This window comes from Gavia stellata, chromosome Z, assembly GCF_030936135.1.
Source record: "Gavia stellata isolate bGavSte3 chromosome Z, bGavSte3.hap2, whole genome shotgun sequence".
Lineage (NCBI taxonomy): Eukaryota > Metazoa > Chordata > Aves > Gaviiformes > Gaviidae > Gavia > Gavia stellata.
The window spans coordinates 89,150,957-89,170,601 of NC_082637.1; the positions used below are offsets into that span (position 1 = coordinate 89,150,957).

Consider the following 19,645-nt stretch of genomic DNA (forward strand, 5'->3'; position numbering starts at 1 on the left):
TTTTTTGAATTTCAGGGCAAAAGTAGAGGCAAGTAAGAGCCCCAACTAAGTTTTACAAGTTTCAGATATTCATCTACATCAGTATTCTTCAAAGTTAGGAATTTAGTTCTGTATTTCATCCTAGTGGCAGCATCAGGAGAGCCATGATATTTTTCTAGTATACAGCTGAGGGTTAATGGTTTTAGGTTTGTGATTCAGTTGAAGTATTAATGAATCATTTCCAAGGAGCTGTACATCTGGATACGTCTCCATTGTGGAGAGAAACATAATGTTCTTGGCACATCTTTCACATGGCTTCTTTTAGGCACAGTGACTTTGCCAGATCAGATACCACAAACCTCAGCAGAACAAGGCTCCGTGGACTTTGTTCCCTCTTTTATATTTACAATTATATCTCCTTCATTCTGTATTGGTGGAAAATAGGTTCCCAAGATGCATCTGTAGATTTTCTATTAAATGATAGTTGAGAAGTGAAGCAATGGTACTCTTCAGGCTCTGGTATTAGCCATTAATTGAGTAGCGTTTTAGCTCACTATATATCTGTATATATCATCAAAAGAAAGTGTATGCATTGGTTATGCTTCTGGAGTCTAACAATTAAGATTGTAACTACAGTAGATACCACTCTTCAAGGGCTGATTAAGAGATGAAGATTCTGCGTGGTCATACAGCTGCCAAAGCCTCCGTCTTCCCTTACGACCTTCTTTGATGAAGTGTTGTATTGCCACTGACAAAATCTGCTGCTCAGTAATGATCACTTAAATACAGGAATAGTCTCGGTGATGTTGAAGTCGGTACTACAGAATCAATTCTTGGCATCCTATTGATCCTGTAAGAAATTTCAGAATATCACTTCCACTGGAGGTAAACCCATACGGACCTTCCAGCCTTCCATGCCAGGGCCTTGACCGTACTGCCCAGGCTCCGCCGGCAGTCAGTCCTATGAAGACTGTCTGGGGGGGAGGTTTACAGCAACATTCAGTTTGATATTGGAGTGAATACTACAGGTGTGTTGTGAGATAAATGACACTAGAAAATGAAAATTATCCCTAATTTGAAATTATAATTTTATCTCAAAACAGGTTTTTTATTGAATAACTTAGAACATTCTAAGGCCATTTTTGGCAGTAATCTGTCCTGAAACTTAACTTTATTTTATGACGGTACTCTTGATTTTATCTCTGTATGCATTTTTCCACACGTAATTCTGAGATAGTGTTTATTATTTTTCTCTTCACCAAGGATTGCTGGAATATAAAAGGTATTTAAGACAACTTAATCAAATAGCTAAAAAGGCTTTCTCTTCAGAGTAACCTATTATTCCTTTTTCAGTTATACAGGAAATAGTCAAAAAGTGAATTCTTGATGCACCCGATGAGAACAATAGATTTGTGTTCAGTCTTTCCTTCTCTAAATTAGAAATCACAGTATAGACAATGGAATTTCTAAATCATATATTATACTTTATGCTCTGGTGGGAATAAAATGTTCATGTTTGCCTCCTTTTCTCTGTTTAACTTTGACTGCTGTGAACACAAGGAAGAATAACCCTGCAGCTTTCCTTTCTTTTTTTCTTTTTTTTTTTTAATCTATTCATTTTATACTTTTCAGACAGATTTTTCCCCGGGGTGAAACAAAGGTTAACTGAAATTTCCTCTGTTGTGTACCTGAACGAATCAGCAGTTTGAGAAGGAAATCCCATTGATGGGCAAAGAGAGTGACAGGCTCTATTTAAAGAATTCCCCCGACTGTGTGGTAGACCAACCATGCCATGAATTTAACTGTTCCTGTGGTCCCCATACTTGTACCCACCAAAAAGAGAAAAAAAACTACTTTGTTCTGCAAATGTTGCGCTAAGCTTTGAAAATCATGAGCCACTGAGTTTTGTGAATTAACATTACTAGCAGTGGTCAATACTAAAGGAAGCAGTGTTTATAGCATGAGACAGAAAACAGACAGAAAATTATGCGTACTTACATAATAGAAAAGACACACTATATATTTGTGTTTTAACATGTGTCTGTATTTTAGCAAATTGATGGTATACATATTCCTCAAGAATATGATTTACAGAGTTACCTTATCTTTTGCTTTCTTCAGTGCACATTTTTATTCCCACTTACTGTGTGAAACATCTTACCCATACATAGCCATAAGAATATACGGTGTTGAGGCAGATGCAGAAGGGCATACACTTGGAAGAAGGTGCAGGATTTATTGTTAGAGAAGTCGTGTAGCAGTTCAGCTACACAGAGAAGAGATACGTGGCTGAAATGCAGTACCGGATGCCTGACCTTCGATAAAAAGAGGCAGTATGTACTAACACCTGGGTGATCTTTGTATTTCTTAATATCTGCTTTAAATACCAAAAGTGCGCATCTCTGCTTGGTTAAATACTCTTAATTGACGTGCATTAAACTTCATGACCTGTGAGTCTTCTTGAAAACTGCAGCTCTAGCTGCCCTGCAGCGGGCCCCAGCAGAACATGCTGCCTGGGGATTACAAGTACCATGTCGTAGCCCCCAACCGTCAAGACTTTTCTTCTCTGGCAGTGACGGTTAGGTCTTCTCCCATGGGTAACGGCTGCTCAAGTTTGCTTAAAGTACTTTAATAGGTCTTGGGGTTTTTGTTTTTTTCACTTTTGCAGGACTGTTCAGAGACGTGGGTTTTTTCGCTTTAAACTCTGGTGTGCTTTTGGCCAATGCTGCCTTTGCTTCAGTCAACTTCATACATTTTAATTAATTTCAAAATGCGTTCAGTTTTGTTGTTTGTTCACTGTCGTCTTTCCGATTTTGTGATGCTTTTCAAAAGCGTCATGCTGGATCAGATAAAGGTTGCTAAAAATAAAGTATTGCAGGTATTTTCTCACTGACAAAAAATGCGCATATTACTGTGTGCATATATATTTATAAATACATATATATATAAAAAAAAGATATCGGGGACAAGGTAGGAGGGTCTTTCCTTGCTATGAGAAAATTTCTCAAATTGAACTTCTGTCAATGATTGTATCGACTGATTTCTCTGTGGGAGTTTATGGATCTCTTTCAAAGTTGCGTTAAAGAGGTATTGACATGTAATCCATTATAACAGCAGGTGTCTTGTTTTTAAATAAATCACCTTTTTCACATCAAAGCAGAGTTGAGAAGTCCCTAGAAGTGTCTAAGAAAATACTGCAGTTGATTCCATTCATTCTGTGCAGGGGTTAATTCAAGTAACTGGGCGATGCAGAGAGGGCTTCATCCACTGTGGCTGCTGTGCATCTCCTAGTCCTGGTACCCTGCAGGGAGTTGTCCGCGTTGGGATGAAGCTACCACTGTGAGAAACCAGATATCCATGATGTCGTGCCGGGAGTTGTGTGGTTCCCTCCCTCCAAACACCGATGTTTTGGAGCCCCACGTACCTGAGCTGCACTGTGTCTGGATGCAGCTTGACTAGGAACTTCAGGCAGCGCAAGGAGGACTAGCTCCCTTTTCAGTTCACACTTAGTCATCGGTGGCTGTAGAGCAGACATCGCTTACTTCAAAAAACTTCTGCTGACGTGTGTGTGTGTGTGTACACCCATATATATATATGTACTTGGAAAACACCTTCCTAGAAAAGAAAGATGTATAGTGCATCCTAGTGCATAGAAACCTGAATTCCTGTGCTTTGCAAAATCTGATGCAGGGAGGGAATCTCAGTTGCTGTTTTGGGACACTGCTTGGTTGTCACTTCATATTTCCATTCCTTGTTTTTGGAAGAAGGGCTACATGAACACAAAAAATGTGAAACTCATTGTAGCAAATTACGTTACAATAAAACTTGAATCACTTCGGTTCAAACATAAACAGGAATTTTCAGATATGTGTAAAATGTCAAAATGTAAAATTTTTACCGATTTAAATAATTTTTAGGGGTTTAAGGCTTATCATTTTAAAATGTTATTCGTTACTCCTGTAGCAGCCAGAAACTGTGTTCTGACATGCTAAATATTGTTCAGAGATATGTCTGAAATAGTCCTTGCCACAGCGGTCTTACAGTAGAATGTAATTAGGGTTCTCTATTCTGTAATGTGCTATATTAATTAGCAGTCAAAATCCAATTTTTAAAGCCCAGCTTTGAAACGTATTTGCCCTTCAGGCCACATATCATACTGTCACAGCTTGAAGCAGCCTGTTTCAGTGAATTGATCATAAAATAAACTAAATAAAATACATGTCTGCATGTAGAGTCCAATTAGGAGTGGGGGGACCACTTGCCTTCCCCTCCTAGAAAATTTAGTGGCTTATTTTCAAAGCTGAATGTCCGGCCTCTACAGTTTCTCTGTGTTGTTAAATGAGGTCACGAAATAAACCTTCGCAGGGCGAGCTGAACTTGCACAGAGAACAGGTACGTGTTTTCTCCCAGCTCCAGTGAGTGAAATAAAAGTGTGACTTTTGGTGGGGTCAAAATCTGTGCCTGACTGTGCCCTGCCTTGCTGGGGTAGCCTGCTCGGCTGCTGGGACCTTCGGTGGTACAGCAGATAAGGAAGTCTTCTGACCAGTTTATTGTTTATTCTAGTCAGTTTTTTGTTCTGTGGAAACGGATTGTTCCTCCGGGCGATTGCAGGTTTTGACTGCTGGTCGTCCTTCTCCCTCCTCCCCTCCTCTCCCTTTCTGGAATGAAAGAGGGAAGGCTTGAATGCACATTGAACAGTGGTCCTAAATCTGGCTTCACCGTGAGCGCGGCTTGGAAATTTAAATTTTTATGCTGGTGGAGGGATACATGTGAATCTCAATGATCTTTCAAAATTTTTCTTTAAATAAAAGCAAAGCTATTGCTTACCATTCATCCTATTGTGCAGGACAGCCAAAGTGTAATACTTTATAAAAGAAGAACCTTGCACAGAGCTTCCATTTTCATCTAAATAGTGTATATTTTGCATCCTGTCTGACATTTTTTCCGGCCTCTTCTTCCCCTTCTCTTCTTCCCTGTTCTGCAATTTGACAAAACCATTTTTTCAAAGTATAAATACAGTAAGTTTATACGGCAAGGTCAGTTGTATTTTTTAGTTGAAGTCTAGAAATTAATATAATCTTAAAAAGGAGATTGCTTTTAACAAATGAAGATGAGAAAATAAAAGCACAAATTTGTTGAAGATTGTTCTGGGATGATTTTATTAATACATTGTGAAAACTCACAGGACCCTTTAAGTAATGCAAGTTTTGTGTGTGCAGCTTCTCCACAGAAACAGAGGAAAGTCTTGACAGAGGTTATCTGAAGAGTTTTTAAACTGCTGCTTTCTTAACAGTAAAAATGAAGTAGTCATAGCCCCATTCTGTAGGGCAGAAAACCACCCTCTGTGTGTGTGTGTGTCTGTCTGAAAAAAGGATGAAATACTTCAACGTTGTACTGGCTTGGCCTTGGAAAACATCAGGTGGCAGGTTTCATTGTGCCAGCCTCTGCTAAATATGGAAACTTTCAGTAATTAGCATATGCGTTTTATGTCTGCACTTCGACCAAAATCACCCTCTCAGTCCCGGGAGGGGGTCTGAGGCTGCTGGCTGGGGTTGTGGGGTGGGAGAGCATCGTCCTTGGGCACCCCGAGGTGGTGAGGGGTGCCAGCTGTCCATCGACCCCAGGGCTGTGAGCTGAGCCACCACCGTGTCCTCAGGGGAAGAGCTTCTCCAAATCTGCCGTCCCAGACCCGTCGCCTGCGTGACTCTGAGTATTAAGAGGGGAGAACAAAGACTATGGGTGCTACGGACCAGAGGCAGCGTGGTCCAAAGGAGTCTTCAGCGCACTGATGGGTGTTGCTGCTAGAGGACGAGCAAAGGGCAGCAGCATGGCTGGTGGGAGGTGGAGTGGCCAGAAAGCCCGCTCGGAGGAACCCGCAGCCACCCAGAGACTGGAAGTGCCTGTTGGACAAGTTAACTCATCCAAATCAGCAAACTAAAGCAGGGGGAGGGGAGGTATTTGTCAACTCGAGCAGACTTTGTGATTTATTTCAGGATTTAGTGCCAGACAAAATGCTGTGGTCAACAAGAAAAATCGTTGCATATTTTTCTATATGTCTCTAAAGCAAGATTTCAAGTTGGTTGCAGAAGCATGACTCTTCCTACATATTTCAGTCTGAAAAATTTATTGTGAGCAAAACCAAAGCCTTATCCATTCTGTTGTGAATTAGACTTAACTTCTGGGTCACCAGAAAGATTTAATAAAGAGAGATTTTGTTGAAATGTTTCATTCAGCATTAAAGCTCTTGTATGGTTTGAGCAGTTTTAGTTTCTAGCATTAGGAATATTTGAATCACTGTATCATGGTTTTCCCCTGTGAAGCAGGGGATTTTGACAGTGAAGAAGAGAAACTTAGTTGGTTTGTCCTCAGGAAGGACATGCCTAATGATTAACAGGAGTTAATTTGCTGGTAATTTTGATCGGTAGCCTGTCAGCCATTCTGCATGTGCATTTCTGTGAAAGACAGCACTCACAGTACTGATTGCCAGGGCAGAGTTTTGAATTACAAATACCTTTTCCTTTATGAATGAATTTCCTTAACAGCCTTCCAAGTAATAAATAATGCACTCAGATATGTCAGTGTGTTTCTTTACTTTTAATGACTAGACACCAAAAGGCCTGATTCTCCCTTGGGCATACCCAGGACTCACTTCCACTGAAGAGAGCTGACACAATGCTGTCCCTTCCGTCCTCTATGCTTGGAGCCGAGAGTCTGGGAGAAGTGGTCTCCAGAGGTGTGGGCACGGTACCACCTCTCGTTCTGGTGATCACTTCTTACCCTGAATGATGCTAGGGTGAAGGATCCATTGGATACTTGGATTTGAGCTCTGGCTGTGCCAGTTGCTATGCGTACCGTGACTTAGGTACAACACATGACTCAAATCATTTTACAGATAGGCCAGTTAGTTAATTCATTATTAATGTCTCTGTGATGGTCGTTAGCGTTGTTGGCATTAGTGAGTGTTGAAAATAGAAATATTTCAAAGTGCTGTTCAGTTTAGAGCAGATAGTATTGGCCCCAACTTTTGGATGAAGAACAGCAGCAAGCAGGTATTATGCTCTAAAGCACCCATTCTGTTCGAGTGACGTACCTCATATCCAGATATTGCATTACACACTTCAGCTGAAATTATTGACTTTTTCAGTAAATGAAGGGTTAGACATGACATTATAGATGGTATGATTTTAATTTCTAGTCATCTGCCTTTTATTGGAAATGAACAGTACAATCAAAATCACTTGGATTTGATGTTTTTTTTACTGTTTGTAAATCTTCATGTTGTTGTGATTTGTGTTAAAACACATGTAGATGCTTCAGATTTGGATTGTGGGAACAGGATGGGACACTGCATTAAAAAGTCTGCAAACACAGGATTAATTTGCACGCAAGTGGTAATGGTTACTGTAAAAGTATAGGTGAGGTGAACACCTCCATTGACATGAATCCTCCCTTAATGATGAAAAAGGTGCTGTGGTGGTACAGCTGTCTTTGCATGGTGAGAGAAGTAAACACTGTTGACATGCAGAATTTTTAAACAGCGGTAACTGCATCCCTATTCTTTTAGGTTATTGCTTTTTATTTCCTTTTTGATTTTTTCTCTTTACTTCTGCCGGTCCAAAGGCTGTGTGTGAGAAGGTTATGGTGTGACAGTTGATAATTTAGCGTGTCGTCCTGATTTACTGCACATTACCAAACCCAGTTTTGAAATAGAGTTACTTAGCTTACAGTCTTAGTCGCTGTGGTTATGCATAAAGTCATTTTGGCTTGCAGCAGCCAGAAAGCAGTGCTGAAGACACAGATTTTGTGAATTCGCAAGGAGGAAAAGTGTATTTTTTGCTGTGCATTAACTCCTTCTTCCAGGGGCTCCCACTCTGGCAACCTCTGGACTTGAGCAGGGCATCCCCATGAGCTCAGGCAGAGATTATTTAAATGGCTGGAGTTGGAAGCTTTGGAGTCCCTGCCTGAATTTACACCCTGTTGGGCAGGACAAGAAGGTGGTGTCAAATAAAGTCCACCCAATAGTTGGACATGTGCTGGTTTTGAGGTGAATCAGGTTTGGTGCCAAGCAGGTTGATAGCTTTCCTTTACTGAAGACAGAACTAGTTTCTCCGCTTTGGTACCTTCAAAGTCTATTATCAGTTTCAAGAGATGCAGTAATCATAATGCTGAATGTATTACAGAAAAATATTCATATAAATTAAATATAATTAATTTTATTTCTGTTTTTCAGGAGAAGTGGATGTGGACTGGTCCATCTCTAATAAAGACTTAGAGGTAACACAGACACCCAAATTGTTCCATAAGCCTTTATTTTAACATTTATTAACAAGCAGAGCAACACAATGGGATTGAAAAATCCATCTGTAGTTTTTATGTGGAATCCTTAGCAGTGTCCTCCCAAAGGCAGGCGAAGCCTGAGCTCTCGTGCAGTAGGAAGAGGTTCACTTTTGGGGGCAGGCACATGAGCAGAGTGGGAGGAGGATGCCGGGAATCGGCGTGCCTCCACAGGTTCTGTGAGGAGGAACTCAGCTCTTCTTTCCCAGTCTCTTCAGAGACGAGTAATTGTTTTCTGGCAGCTAAATCCTGTTCCCACAGGCAGCACTAGGAGCTGACTGTGTTTGGTTAGCCTTCCTGCACTCCCAGATGTTGGACTCGGCTCAGGAGTTGGTACGGTTAGGCTGTAACCTGGAGCACTTGTGCAAGGTACCATAGTATCCAGGAAGAGTAAGCTGCAGCTGTAAGGTCCAACTCCTTCTTATTTCTCTTTCCAAGGTTCAGTAAAGCTTATGTAATCAGCTGACATTAACCAACTCTTTCCCTTAAGAGAAATGGTATTCTTGTGCCTCTGTTGTTCACTTCTCCAAAATTTTATTTCCATTTTTAAAAATTGTGATGTTTACTAAGCAATAAAGATTGAAGATAGGATTTTCAATTCTGTCTGCCTATGCAGAAAGTATGTCTGAGGTCACTGGGGGAGAGAGACTTGTTTCCAGCTTCTCTTTTTTCTTCTTTTTCCTTTCTAAATCTTTCTTTACAATTGCAAATTGCAGATTTGGTCTAGACTGGTATAGCATTGTACTTTGTCCAAGAAATTTCCCTTAATGTGTGCAAGGGAACATCTAACTTGCATTTGCAATTAATGTTGGTTATTTTTGTATTTTGGGAAAAATTCCAGTTTGTCATGAAATAGCATAGTGATTAAAAGTGTCTTGACTAATCAAGGGAAAGCAGAAGTTCATACCTGCAATTTTAAATAGCAAAAAAGAATGTTCCAAAGTGGAAGTTTGAACAAGACAATAATTTTCTTCTTGACAATGCAAGTTTCTCTGCAACAAAATTATCCAGTTCAAACCTGGATGTGTAAATTTTACTTGTAAAAAGTTAGATTTCTAACTACCAGCAGTAACCTTTACAAATTTCCAGTTCTAACAAACGCTAAACCACAGAATCTCAAACGGTAAATACATTTTTCTTTTCTTGTCTCCCCAGGCACAGATCTCCAACTATGCAAGCGTAAGGCATACCAGTATGCGGTACTACACAGCTGATAAAAATGTTACCTGTAGAAATTGCGATAGACCAGGTCATTTATCCAAGAACTGTCCTACTCCAAAGGTAAATGCAACACTTTAATTACTTTTAGATGCAGCTGTTGTTTCTAATACTCTTTTGTGCTTGTCATTAAATGCATTGATTGCTTCAGTGTTTTTTTATTTCATTGAAAGGTTGCTCTAGGTTGAGGGATAACTTGTACAAGATCAGTTTACTGTATAAAATTAGCAGTCTGCTTTGTGGAGGTAATTGCTTTTGTTGTTTTAATAAAGGAAAAAATCTGTTAGTATAAACTGAGCAAAAAGAGAGTCAAGTACAATATAGAAACATTTTTTTCATATGGTAAAACCAGTTTTAAGATGTAAAATGTTTTTCAAATGTATTTTCAGTAAGGAGAACATAAGGAATCCAAAAATCACCCTTAGTAAATGAATGAAAGCAGATATCTATATAAAGAACCATGATTTGAATAATTTTAAAAATTAAAGACAAGATGAAATTGGAAATAACTTTAAGCAGCTCAGATAGAGGCCAAATATTCAGAAAGTTTGTCCAGGGGTTAGAGGTTTAAAAATCAGTCACTGTACTGTGAAGCAGTGGGGGCAGTTACATGACAGTCTGGATTTACCAGTCCCCACAACAAAGTCTGCAAAAACGCCAGTCCCTGAGGCTGTTACCCACGCTGAGACTTGGAGTGACTACATCCCACCCAGCTGAAACATAGGCCCTTGGAGTGAAGATACACTCACTCACTGGGAAAACTGGCTTTAAAGAGATACAGTTATGGCCCCAGAACAGTTCTCAGCATTTTATATTTGTTGGTCCATGTGCTTATTTGTGTGAGTCACAAGGCATGTAGTCAAGTGGTTGTGGCAGGCTGACCCCAGCTGGCAGCTAAGCCCCCACCCAGCCGCTCACTTAGGCACATCTTGTGGGGTGGGGGAGAGAATTGGAAGGGCAAAAAACTCATGGGTCAAGATAAAGACAGTATAGTAAGTGAATAGAAGTGAATAAAAACCCCAGTGATACAAAAGTAATCACTCACCACAGCAGACCGATGCCCAGCTAGTCCCCAAGCAACAGCGACTGTGGAAAACTTCTGTCCCCCCCATTTCTGTTGCTGAGCACGATGCTGTATGGTACAGACATCCCTTTGGTCAGCTGGGGTCAGCCGTTGGCTCTGTCCCCTACCAGCATCTTGCCCACCGTCAGTCTGCTTACTGGGGATCAGGCTGGGAAAAAGAGAGAGCCTTAAGCAATAGCTAAATGTTGGAGTGTTATCTAAACCACAGCCCCATTCGGCTGCTAGGAAGAAAATTAACGCCATTAAGCCAGACTTAGTACAGTGGTCTATGGCACAGACTATATTTACAAACCAGTCCAACATGTTGTGTTACATACTGTACATCATGTTGCTGTGATACAGTTCTGGTTTTCAGCTTTTAAGGAATTTAAGAAAAAAATCAGTGTTCATGCAGAGTGCCTAACACTTCTGCTCTGAGTGAAATAAACTTTCCAGTTTAATGATTATTTTTGCTGTATTCATGGGCACTAGGCATTTAACAAGTTCTGATGCAAGGTCCAAATCAAGAAAGTACAGGGACTCTATGGAGTTACAGCTTCCAGTTTTACTCTATTCATAATGCTCCTTCACGCTGATTCCTTGATGAAACATAACATCTCTGCAATTCCTAGTAAGCAGTAGATGTATATTTGGGGTGGTTTCTTCTGCATTTCCTCTTTTTATATTTTTTTTCTTTTCTTTAATCTTTTAAAATGTTCTCACTTAATGTAATTCTTTTTTAATTTCTCCATAGAAAGTTCCCCCTTGTTGCCTGTGTGCAGGCAAAGGTCATCTACAAAACAGTTGCCCAGCACGTTTTTGTTTGAACTGCTGCTTGCCTGGCCACTATTTCAGGGAATGTCTTGAGAGAGCCTATTGGAATAAACACTGCAGTCGCTGTGATATGAAGGGGCATTATGCTGATGTGAGTATAGCCCATGGCAAAGAACTCTTTCGTTATTGGTTTTGTATCTGTCAAAAATTGAATTTACAACAACCACAGTCTTTTCGTATTTTCTTTAATTTTATATAGTGCATATTTGTATAAGCATATGAAAATACTGTAGTTAGTCGTTACGTAACAGTATCACAGTTTTCGTGAAGAATGGTTGAAAGAAAACAAACTGGAGCATTGTAAACACTCAGACTTTAGTTTAGTTTTGTCCAGTTTAGTTAGGGTGGTGAAAAATGTCCTAATTTCTGTTGAATGGAAGGTGTAGGGAGGTTGAAATTAGGAGACATGGTATGCTCCAAGCATGCCAGCAAGAGGTAAAGAATAACTCTGATGCTCCAAGAGTTCCAGATCCGTGTTTTCTTCACTATGGTCACGTATTCATCAATGAAAATATTGTTAGAAGTTTAAACCAATGTCTAAATGGGTTTGGAAGGCATTTAGAACTGTGCTGTATTTTACATTGCAAATGCAAGATTGCGTACTCTCCTATTGAGAGAAAAATATTGATAGGAACATTCAATGCCTAGAACCTACTGGTGTTTTGTCTTAATCCCACAAGAACCACAGTGATGTTGTCCATCTTCACTATTGTCATTGAAAACCCAACTTTTTCTACTTAGACCAGCGTAGCTCATACAGGTTGGGTGGACACTCAGGTCCTGTTGCCAGTCACTCTAATTCCTTGTTCGTATTATGTTACGCTGCCTCTATGTCACAAGCACTGGAGAGAAAAAAGTACTTAGTGCAAATAATAATCTCCATACCATGCCCACCAAAACAACATTTCAGAGGTGTTAGCAAGCTTGCGTCTGTATTCACACTGCAAATGGTTCTGTCAAGTGGGAATATGGAAGCACTCCTTTCATCTTGCTAAAAGATTGGATGTTCAGTTTATTTCCCACCAGATGCTTGGCTGCTTGCTTCAGGTTGAGCAGCAAAATGGGAGAAGTGTTTCCATTTGTTTTATAGGGAGATGGGGGCCCCATAAAACACATGCTTTCTGCTGTTATATTTTACTGAGCATTCAGAGTTGTCTTGGGTAAATGAGTGAGTAATTTTGGCATGAAAACAGGTATGGAAATATTAAAAAAGTTCAAGTACTGTAGGCATACGAAGTATGTTAAAGGTCATCCAGATACAGTGTGTTCTCGGCACTGAAGACTAGGTGGGAGGTGGGGTCATGGGCCTTCATCTGACTGACATTTTTTTTCTCAAAACTTTTATCATTTAAACGGTTCTATTATGTGCATGCTCTCCTTTCTTAAAAATATTTCTTCCGTTCTTCTGAATGCCTTTTGAAACAAGTAGCAACTGTTTTGCTCTTGACAGTCTGCCCAGAGCTGTTACTACCGCTAGAGAAAGTTAGTAGGTATAAGAAGGACAGAGAGAGGCTTTTACCAGGGCCCGTAGTGACGGGACAAGGGGCAACAGTTTAAAACTAAAAGAGGGTTGACTGAGATTAGATATAAAGAAGAAACTTTTTGCAGTGAGGATGATGAGACACTGTGACAGTTGCCCAGAGAAGCTGTGGATGCCCCATCACTGGAAGCGTTCCAGGCCAGATTCGACGGGGCTTTGAGCAACCTGGTCTAGCAGAAGATGTCCCTGCCCGTGGCAGGGGGGTTGGAAGTAAATGACCTTTAGAGGTCCCTTCCAACCCAAGCCGTTCTGTGATTTTATGATACCGCAGAGTAGGCTAGGTCAGTTCTGTACTAATTGCCAGGAAGCCTGGATGTGAGGAATGTGATGCCATGCACCACCACTGCATGCTCTGAAAGAAATCTAAAGATTTTGAACTGGAGCATTTACAATTATTACAAACATCAGGTAGCCTAAGTAGAAGCTTATATCAGTATTTCAAAATACATATGTATATATTAACGGAAGTTTTTTTGTAACAGCTCAGAGAATTCACAAAGCAGCAACTTTTCTTTTATTTTTTAAGTATGGTGTACCTCAAAGGTAGACACTACTGGTTTTTAAATTTTTGCTTTCCGGATTAATAATTTGATGTCAAGTTTCAGTGCAGGAACTACTTCGAACTACTTTGGCGAGAATGTTTCAACTCTGAAGAAGAGTCTTACACAAAAGCATTCTTTAATCTTAAGAAAGTGTTGAAGAAGTTGGAAGTTTGGTAGAAGAATAAAAGAGATTGGCAAAATAAAGCAAAATTTTCAAGGTTAATAACTATATTTAACATTAAAGATCTGTGGGATTACAGCCACGCACAAGTATATCGCAATGATGTTATTGGTTTATGAGATTAAGCGATAGTAGAAAACTACACTTGGAAAGGTCTTGTATTCATGTGCTTTTGTGTCTGTGTACAAAACCCTTCCCAGATACCTAGTCTTTAAATGTATGTACTTCTCATATAGATGCATAGGTAGTTCTGAATTAAATCTTAAAAATATAAACGAGATGAAGGTAATGACTTTGCAGTAGGTCACTCAGTTTAATAGGAGGGTCATGTATGACTGTGACATGAAGATTTGTCCTCATCTTTCAGAAATACAGGTAGAGGACTTGCTGTGGCTTTTCAGTAGCAGCGGTGCTTATGCTGTAAGGACTGAAGAGAAGGACAGAAGTAGTTTGAAGGCCTTCGAGTTTTATATGATCTACTAAAATAAAACACAGATGAAAATTAAAGTGTGATTAAACATATTTTTATCTTTTTTAACTTCGTATGATATTATTACGGTTTTACATGTCCCAGAAATTCAGTCCTGTACATAGGAATTAACCTTTTATGCTTTTTTTTCCCCCCTCAAATTAAAAGCAACTTAAACACAAAAAGGTGAGTATAAAAGGCAAGCTGTGATAACATCGGCATAAATTCCTACTTCATTTTCTATCTAAAGATGTGGCTTAAATGTTTCTTATCCAAATACACCTGTTCGATTCCCCTAAACGTCAGGGGTTTTTGCCATTCAGAAATATTTGAATCTCTCTCTAAATGTCTCATCCCTACCTTTATTTCTTCTATTTGGTCAAAGAATGAGAGAGATCCTGAGAAGGCCTTCTCCTGCCTTTCACTGAATACAGAAGTTTATCTGAGTAACCCTTCTATCTGGTAAAGCTTACGTTCTGTAACCTCTGTCATTATGTTCAGTCCTCATATTGCAGAACCATGGAATAATTGAGTTTCAGTGGGAGGTTTGACCCTGCAGCTTAGCAGTCAGACATGAGAGACTTCCCTTCACATGCTTTCTGAGTGGCATTTCCAGATGAGGGGAGTAGGACTGTGTCTCGGACTGTTCGTGTGTCCATCCTGCTCCTGCTGAAGATGGCCTGGGGCCACACCAAATGTGAGGAGTTAGGGAAGGAAAACTGGGAGTTTGTTACAGGCTCACCATAGACAATGGTATTAGGGATATGCAAATGATGCCCAGCCCGTGTGGGAGTTTACTATTTCTTTTGGTATTTGAATGTTAGAAATTTAAATTTGGTCTTCCTCTTCTAGCTGTACTTTTGCTTGTAGCTAACGTGTACACAGTACCATTGCTTTAAGGAACATGAACAGCATATTTCTGCCCCCGCTTTCTGGTAAGCAGTTAGACGGAACTGTAATCTTAAGTATCTTTTCTTTGCATCTCTTGCCGCCTTTTCTATTTTACACATTTTATAAAGCCAGTTCCTATAAAGTAATTTTCTTTTCTGTAAAGAATTACGAGTCCTCTATCATCCCAAAATTTAAATCCTACCTAAGTTGTGTAGATTATCAGGAACACCACAGCATGTATTTTCTCTCCTCATTTAAGTCCACCTTAAATCAGAAACGTTTGTCTTTCTTTGAAACTTTCAGTCAGTTCTCTTGCGCTTCTGCGTGACGGGCATGAGGCCACCTGCACAGTGAGTGCCAGACTGTAAGAGGAGGGTCTCATTTGCCCCATCCTTGGAAGGAAAGATGGCACGGCAGAACTGCAGAGAGGAAAAGGAAGGTTGTGAAGCTACGCAGCAGGGTCAGAGAGGTTATGGAAAGCCAGAAGCTGTCCTTTGAAAACCTGATGTCTGTATGCAAATGAATAAAACAGAAAGGATTGTAAACTCTGGCAGATTAAATGTGAAAGTGCAGAATTGAGGTTAAAAAAGAGCTTAAGGAGCACTTGGCAAAGGAATCAAAACAAACAGTAAATCTTTCTTCACATCAGAGCAAGAAGCCTGTAAGGCCAACAGATGATCAAGACATGAAAGGAACACTCAGCCAAGATAAGGCCATTGCTAACAACATAAAAATTTTTTTTGGCATCTAGCATTCATAATGGGAGAAACCAGGGACATTCCCACACTGAAATCTTAACTTTGTGGAGGGAACCATCAGAGAATACCTCTGAAATTGAAGAGAATGTTAGGGTTACTACTAAACCATTACCAGAACTGAGTAACGATTACCCAAAAGCTGTAGAGGAGCTGGAAGGTGAAAGAGCCAGATTAGTGACGGCGGTGTGTAACCCTTTGCTTCGTGTCTAATTGGTAACTGCGTGGCAAATACAATGACAATTTTTAAAAAGGGGGCCTGCCAGCCTGATGTGTACACCAAGCAAATTACCACAAACTGCAATAGCAGCGGCATGTTGGAATGGATGTATAAATATGATATACGTGGGAGGATTCAAGATTGCTTTTGTAAGGGAAATCCTGCTTCTCGGAAATCTCTGGCATTCTTCAAAGGAGAAGGTCGACAAGCATGTGTGTAAACATGAGCCAGTTGACATAGTCTACGATTTCCAAAAGGCATTTGACAAAGTTCCTGACCAAAAGCTTTTAAGGAAACTAAACAGGCATGGAATAAGAGGATAAAGGTAGGACATGCTAGTGTGACATGGAAAAGGGTGAACAATAGGGTGACAAGATTTGCTGAGAAGACTGAATTATTTAGAGTGTCACTGCTGTGAGCCAACTGTGAAGAACTGCCCAAGGACTGTAAGCAACAGAGGGAGAGCGAAATAAGATGGTGGATGAACTTGAGTGGCAATAAATGTAAAGTAAAATGCCTGGGTCAAAATAATCCCATCTTTGCGTATGGAATGATGGGCTCTGAGCTTACTGTTACCATTCAGGACTCAAATTTTAAAGTTATGAGATATGATCCCCCAAAAATTCAGTTCAGTGTTCAAAAGCTGTGAAAAAAAGCCAGTGAAACATTAGGAATCACCAGGAAAGCAAGGGACACCTAGGTGCAACTTTGGTCCCTCTCTTCTGCATCCTTCAGCACAGCTACAACTCTTGGAAGACAGATGTCGGAGGGAAGGAGCTGTTAAGAGCTTCAGAATCATCCATGATGGGAGACAGTGGTTAGGGATCAATTGTTCATCATTTCTTCCAGTATAAGAACTAGGAGACATCTGATGAAGGCGGTAGGAGCTAGGTTGAGGAGAGACAGAGGGAGGTGACTCTTCATGCAATAAGCAGCAGACCTGTGAGACTCCTTACCAAGCAGTGCAGTAGATGCAGAAAGTCTGCTCTGGTTGCAAAGGAGATGGAAGCAGTTCATGGAAGAGAAATCCATGGAAGGTTATTTAACATGTAGACACTTCATCCAACATGTGAAGTCATTCAGCTTAAAACAGTTGAGTGTGGAAGAGTGTTAGGGAAAGGATGCATGCTTGCCCTGTTTTTAAGCTCCATGAGGCATCGGCTTATGGCCACAGTTAGAGACCATGGGTGGTCTGACGCAGTGTAGCCATTATTGTTTTCAGGCTACGTCAGCTGAGCATAATAACAGGTCCGTATGTTTCTGCCTCTGCTAATTACTTTCTGTGAAGAACTACAGGTCCTCCGTGGGGCATTTTATCAAAAGTCTGGAAGTGTTTTACCAAGCCCAGTTACTGCAACTTTTCTGTTACCAGTCTGCCTGTTGGGATGTTTCTGCTGTCCATGGGAGCTGGAGGCAGACCACAGGTTTTGCTCTGAGCCTGGGGCTAAATGAGTCCAACGTTCCCCAACGTTCTCCAAAATTCTCAGGAGAGAATAGACAGCTCTACTGCAGCCTTCATAGAGCAGTTCTTAATACAGTGTTGCATGAAAGACTGATATATTCTCTAATTTTTTTGAGTTGTTGTCCAATACTTTGGATGTTCCAAAAAAGTTTTAATTTGTCTTTCCCAGAAAGTTCACTTACTCTTACTGTGACACAAAGGATGCAGAACAAGCTCCTGTGCACAGTCTGTTTCAGAGCGACTCTCCATGGTTACGCTTTTGTCCAGGAGTGAACGTGAGGCAGCTCAAGGTACTTCGCCTAGTTTGGTTTGAAAACGTTGAAAGTAATTTAAAATATTTTCAGTGTAATACATTTATTATCTGTTAGGACAGTCACTTTCCCTGAGACAGCCCTGACAATGTATGGAGATGTGTTGGAAGCAGCTCACCTTCGTGTGCTTTCCTCGGGAAGATCATCAGAGGAGCCTGAAGCGGAGTTGTTCAGAAGTTTCAAGTGTGTCTCTGTTTGACCGTCTGCTGCTCCCCCTAGGAAAGAGCACACCAGTCTCATGCAACTTTGTGTGCACATAGAGATGTGTATCTGTGTGTACATACATATGCTTATATATGTATAAGCTGAAAACCCCACGCTGTGAAGGTCCTGTGTTTTGCAGGTTCGTTGGCAGTTAGGTGGATGTTATGAGGCTTGTGGTCTGCAGTCTCAGCTGCCAGCTGCAAGGGTGGGAAAAGAACTTCATAAACAGGTTGATGTGGCAGGGAGGAGGCAAAAGTGGCAGACAGGACAGTGTCTCCTTGCATACTTCAGAAAAAACAGTGTGCAGGTGCCCAGTGAGATGCCTGAGCTCGTCTGGGAGCTGGCAGCCAGCAGTGCCTGGGCCCCCGGTGCTCTTCAGCCATGCTGTGCCTGCTGGCCCCGTTCGTGTAAAGATGCGCGCGTGTCTGCACGCCCCAAACACCATCCAAGCAGCACTCCTTCCCAGGAACCAGCCAGGTACCTCAGCCGGCATCTTCTCCACGTGTCTTGACAACTTTTCTGGCCGTGTAAACCAGCGTTAGCCTCTTCTCTCCCAGAAGATTTCCTTCGGCCTTTGTTGTTTACAGAACCCATGCTGGTGCTTGCCATGGGAACGTGGCCGCCTCTGCAAGCTGGGATGTGGCTGGAGACGCAGGGACAAGTCCGCGGGACTGTGCCGGTGGCCTCGCAGCCGATGGGGCCCGTTCCCACCAGCAGTGCCGTGGGCCCTCGGCCCTTCCCCTGGGCGCCTGGGCAGAAAGCAAGGGGTTTGCCCTTCTTCCCTCATTCCCCAGCGGCGTTCCTGGTTTTTCCTGCCTGTGGCAAGTCAATGTCCGTCTAATGGTAAGCGTAAGTAAACATTACCCGGAGCCTGGTCGACGCCGGCGGTTAACCAGCTCGGCCTGCTCCATGCTGGCGCCAGCAGCGGCAGCCGTCTGCGCTGACGGTGCGGGGAGAGGTCTCGACATCTGCTCATGCAGGAGTGTTTTTGAAGGGAAGCATTGTGTGTTTTCCGCGGCAGTTCCCATGCGGAGGTGATGAAAAGTGTGTGTTTTGGCAAATCTTTTGTTTTATTGTGGTGGCTTGCAGCGGGGCAGCTCCTAGCAGCCGCCGCTTTGACAAAGCACCAGAGGATTCTGTTAAAAAGTTGTGTTTAGTAATTGTAGTCGTTGTGTCAGACCATAACTGACTTGGAGCTGAAGGATTTTTGCAAGATGAGTAGCTGTGCCAGCAGGGACCCAAGTCTCCTGGGCCAGCCGCGCTCTCATTAAGATTTGCCGCTAGCCGTGGCGGTGTTCGGCAAGTATGTGACGTGCATGCTGTTATTGTATGCTTGGCTTGTCAGCCTGCAGCTTTCTGACACTCACTTATGTCACTCTTTATTCAGAGAGGAAGAAGCTTTTGATAATTTGACAAGACAAGCTCTTAAACGATCTAGGTCATGGCCTTCACTGTCTGTGATTGTGAACATATTTCCTGAAAGCCCTGTCACTCATCACAGCTACATTTTCTCCCGGGGAGCCGCAGGCCCGTCCCGGTCTCCTGTCAGCGCGTGCATTTTGGTTATTCATACGCCAAATACAGTAGCGGGGTTTTTCCTTCCCTTTTGCAAATGCTCGCATGTTAGCGAGGCTAATCCTCT

General features: G+C 41.5%; 1 protein-coding gene across 1 annotated transcript in view; it reads left to right on the plus strand.

Moving 5' to 3' along the window:
* ZCCHC7 (zinc finger CCHC-type containing 7) overlaps positions 1-19,645 on the plus strand; it is a 116,282-nt gene that overhangs the window by 69,255 nt on the left and 27,382 nt on the right. Inside the window, exons 3-5 of the mRNA XM_059834070.1 lie at positions 8,210-8,253; positions 9,469-9,594; positions 11,349-11,519. Coding sequence (XP_059690053.1) covers positions 8,210-8,253; positions 9,469-9,594; positions 11,349-11,519 — 341 coding nt within the window. The remainder of the gene's footprint in view (positions 1-8,209; positions 8,254-9,468; positions 9,595-11,348; positions 11,520-19,645) is intronic.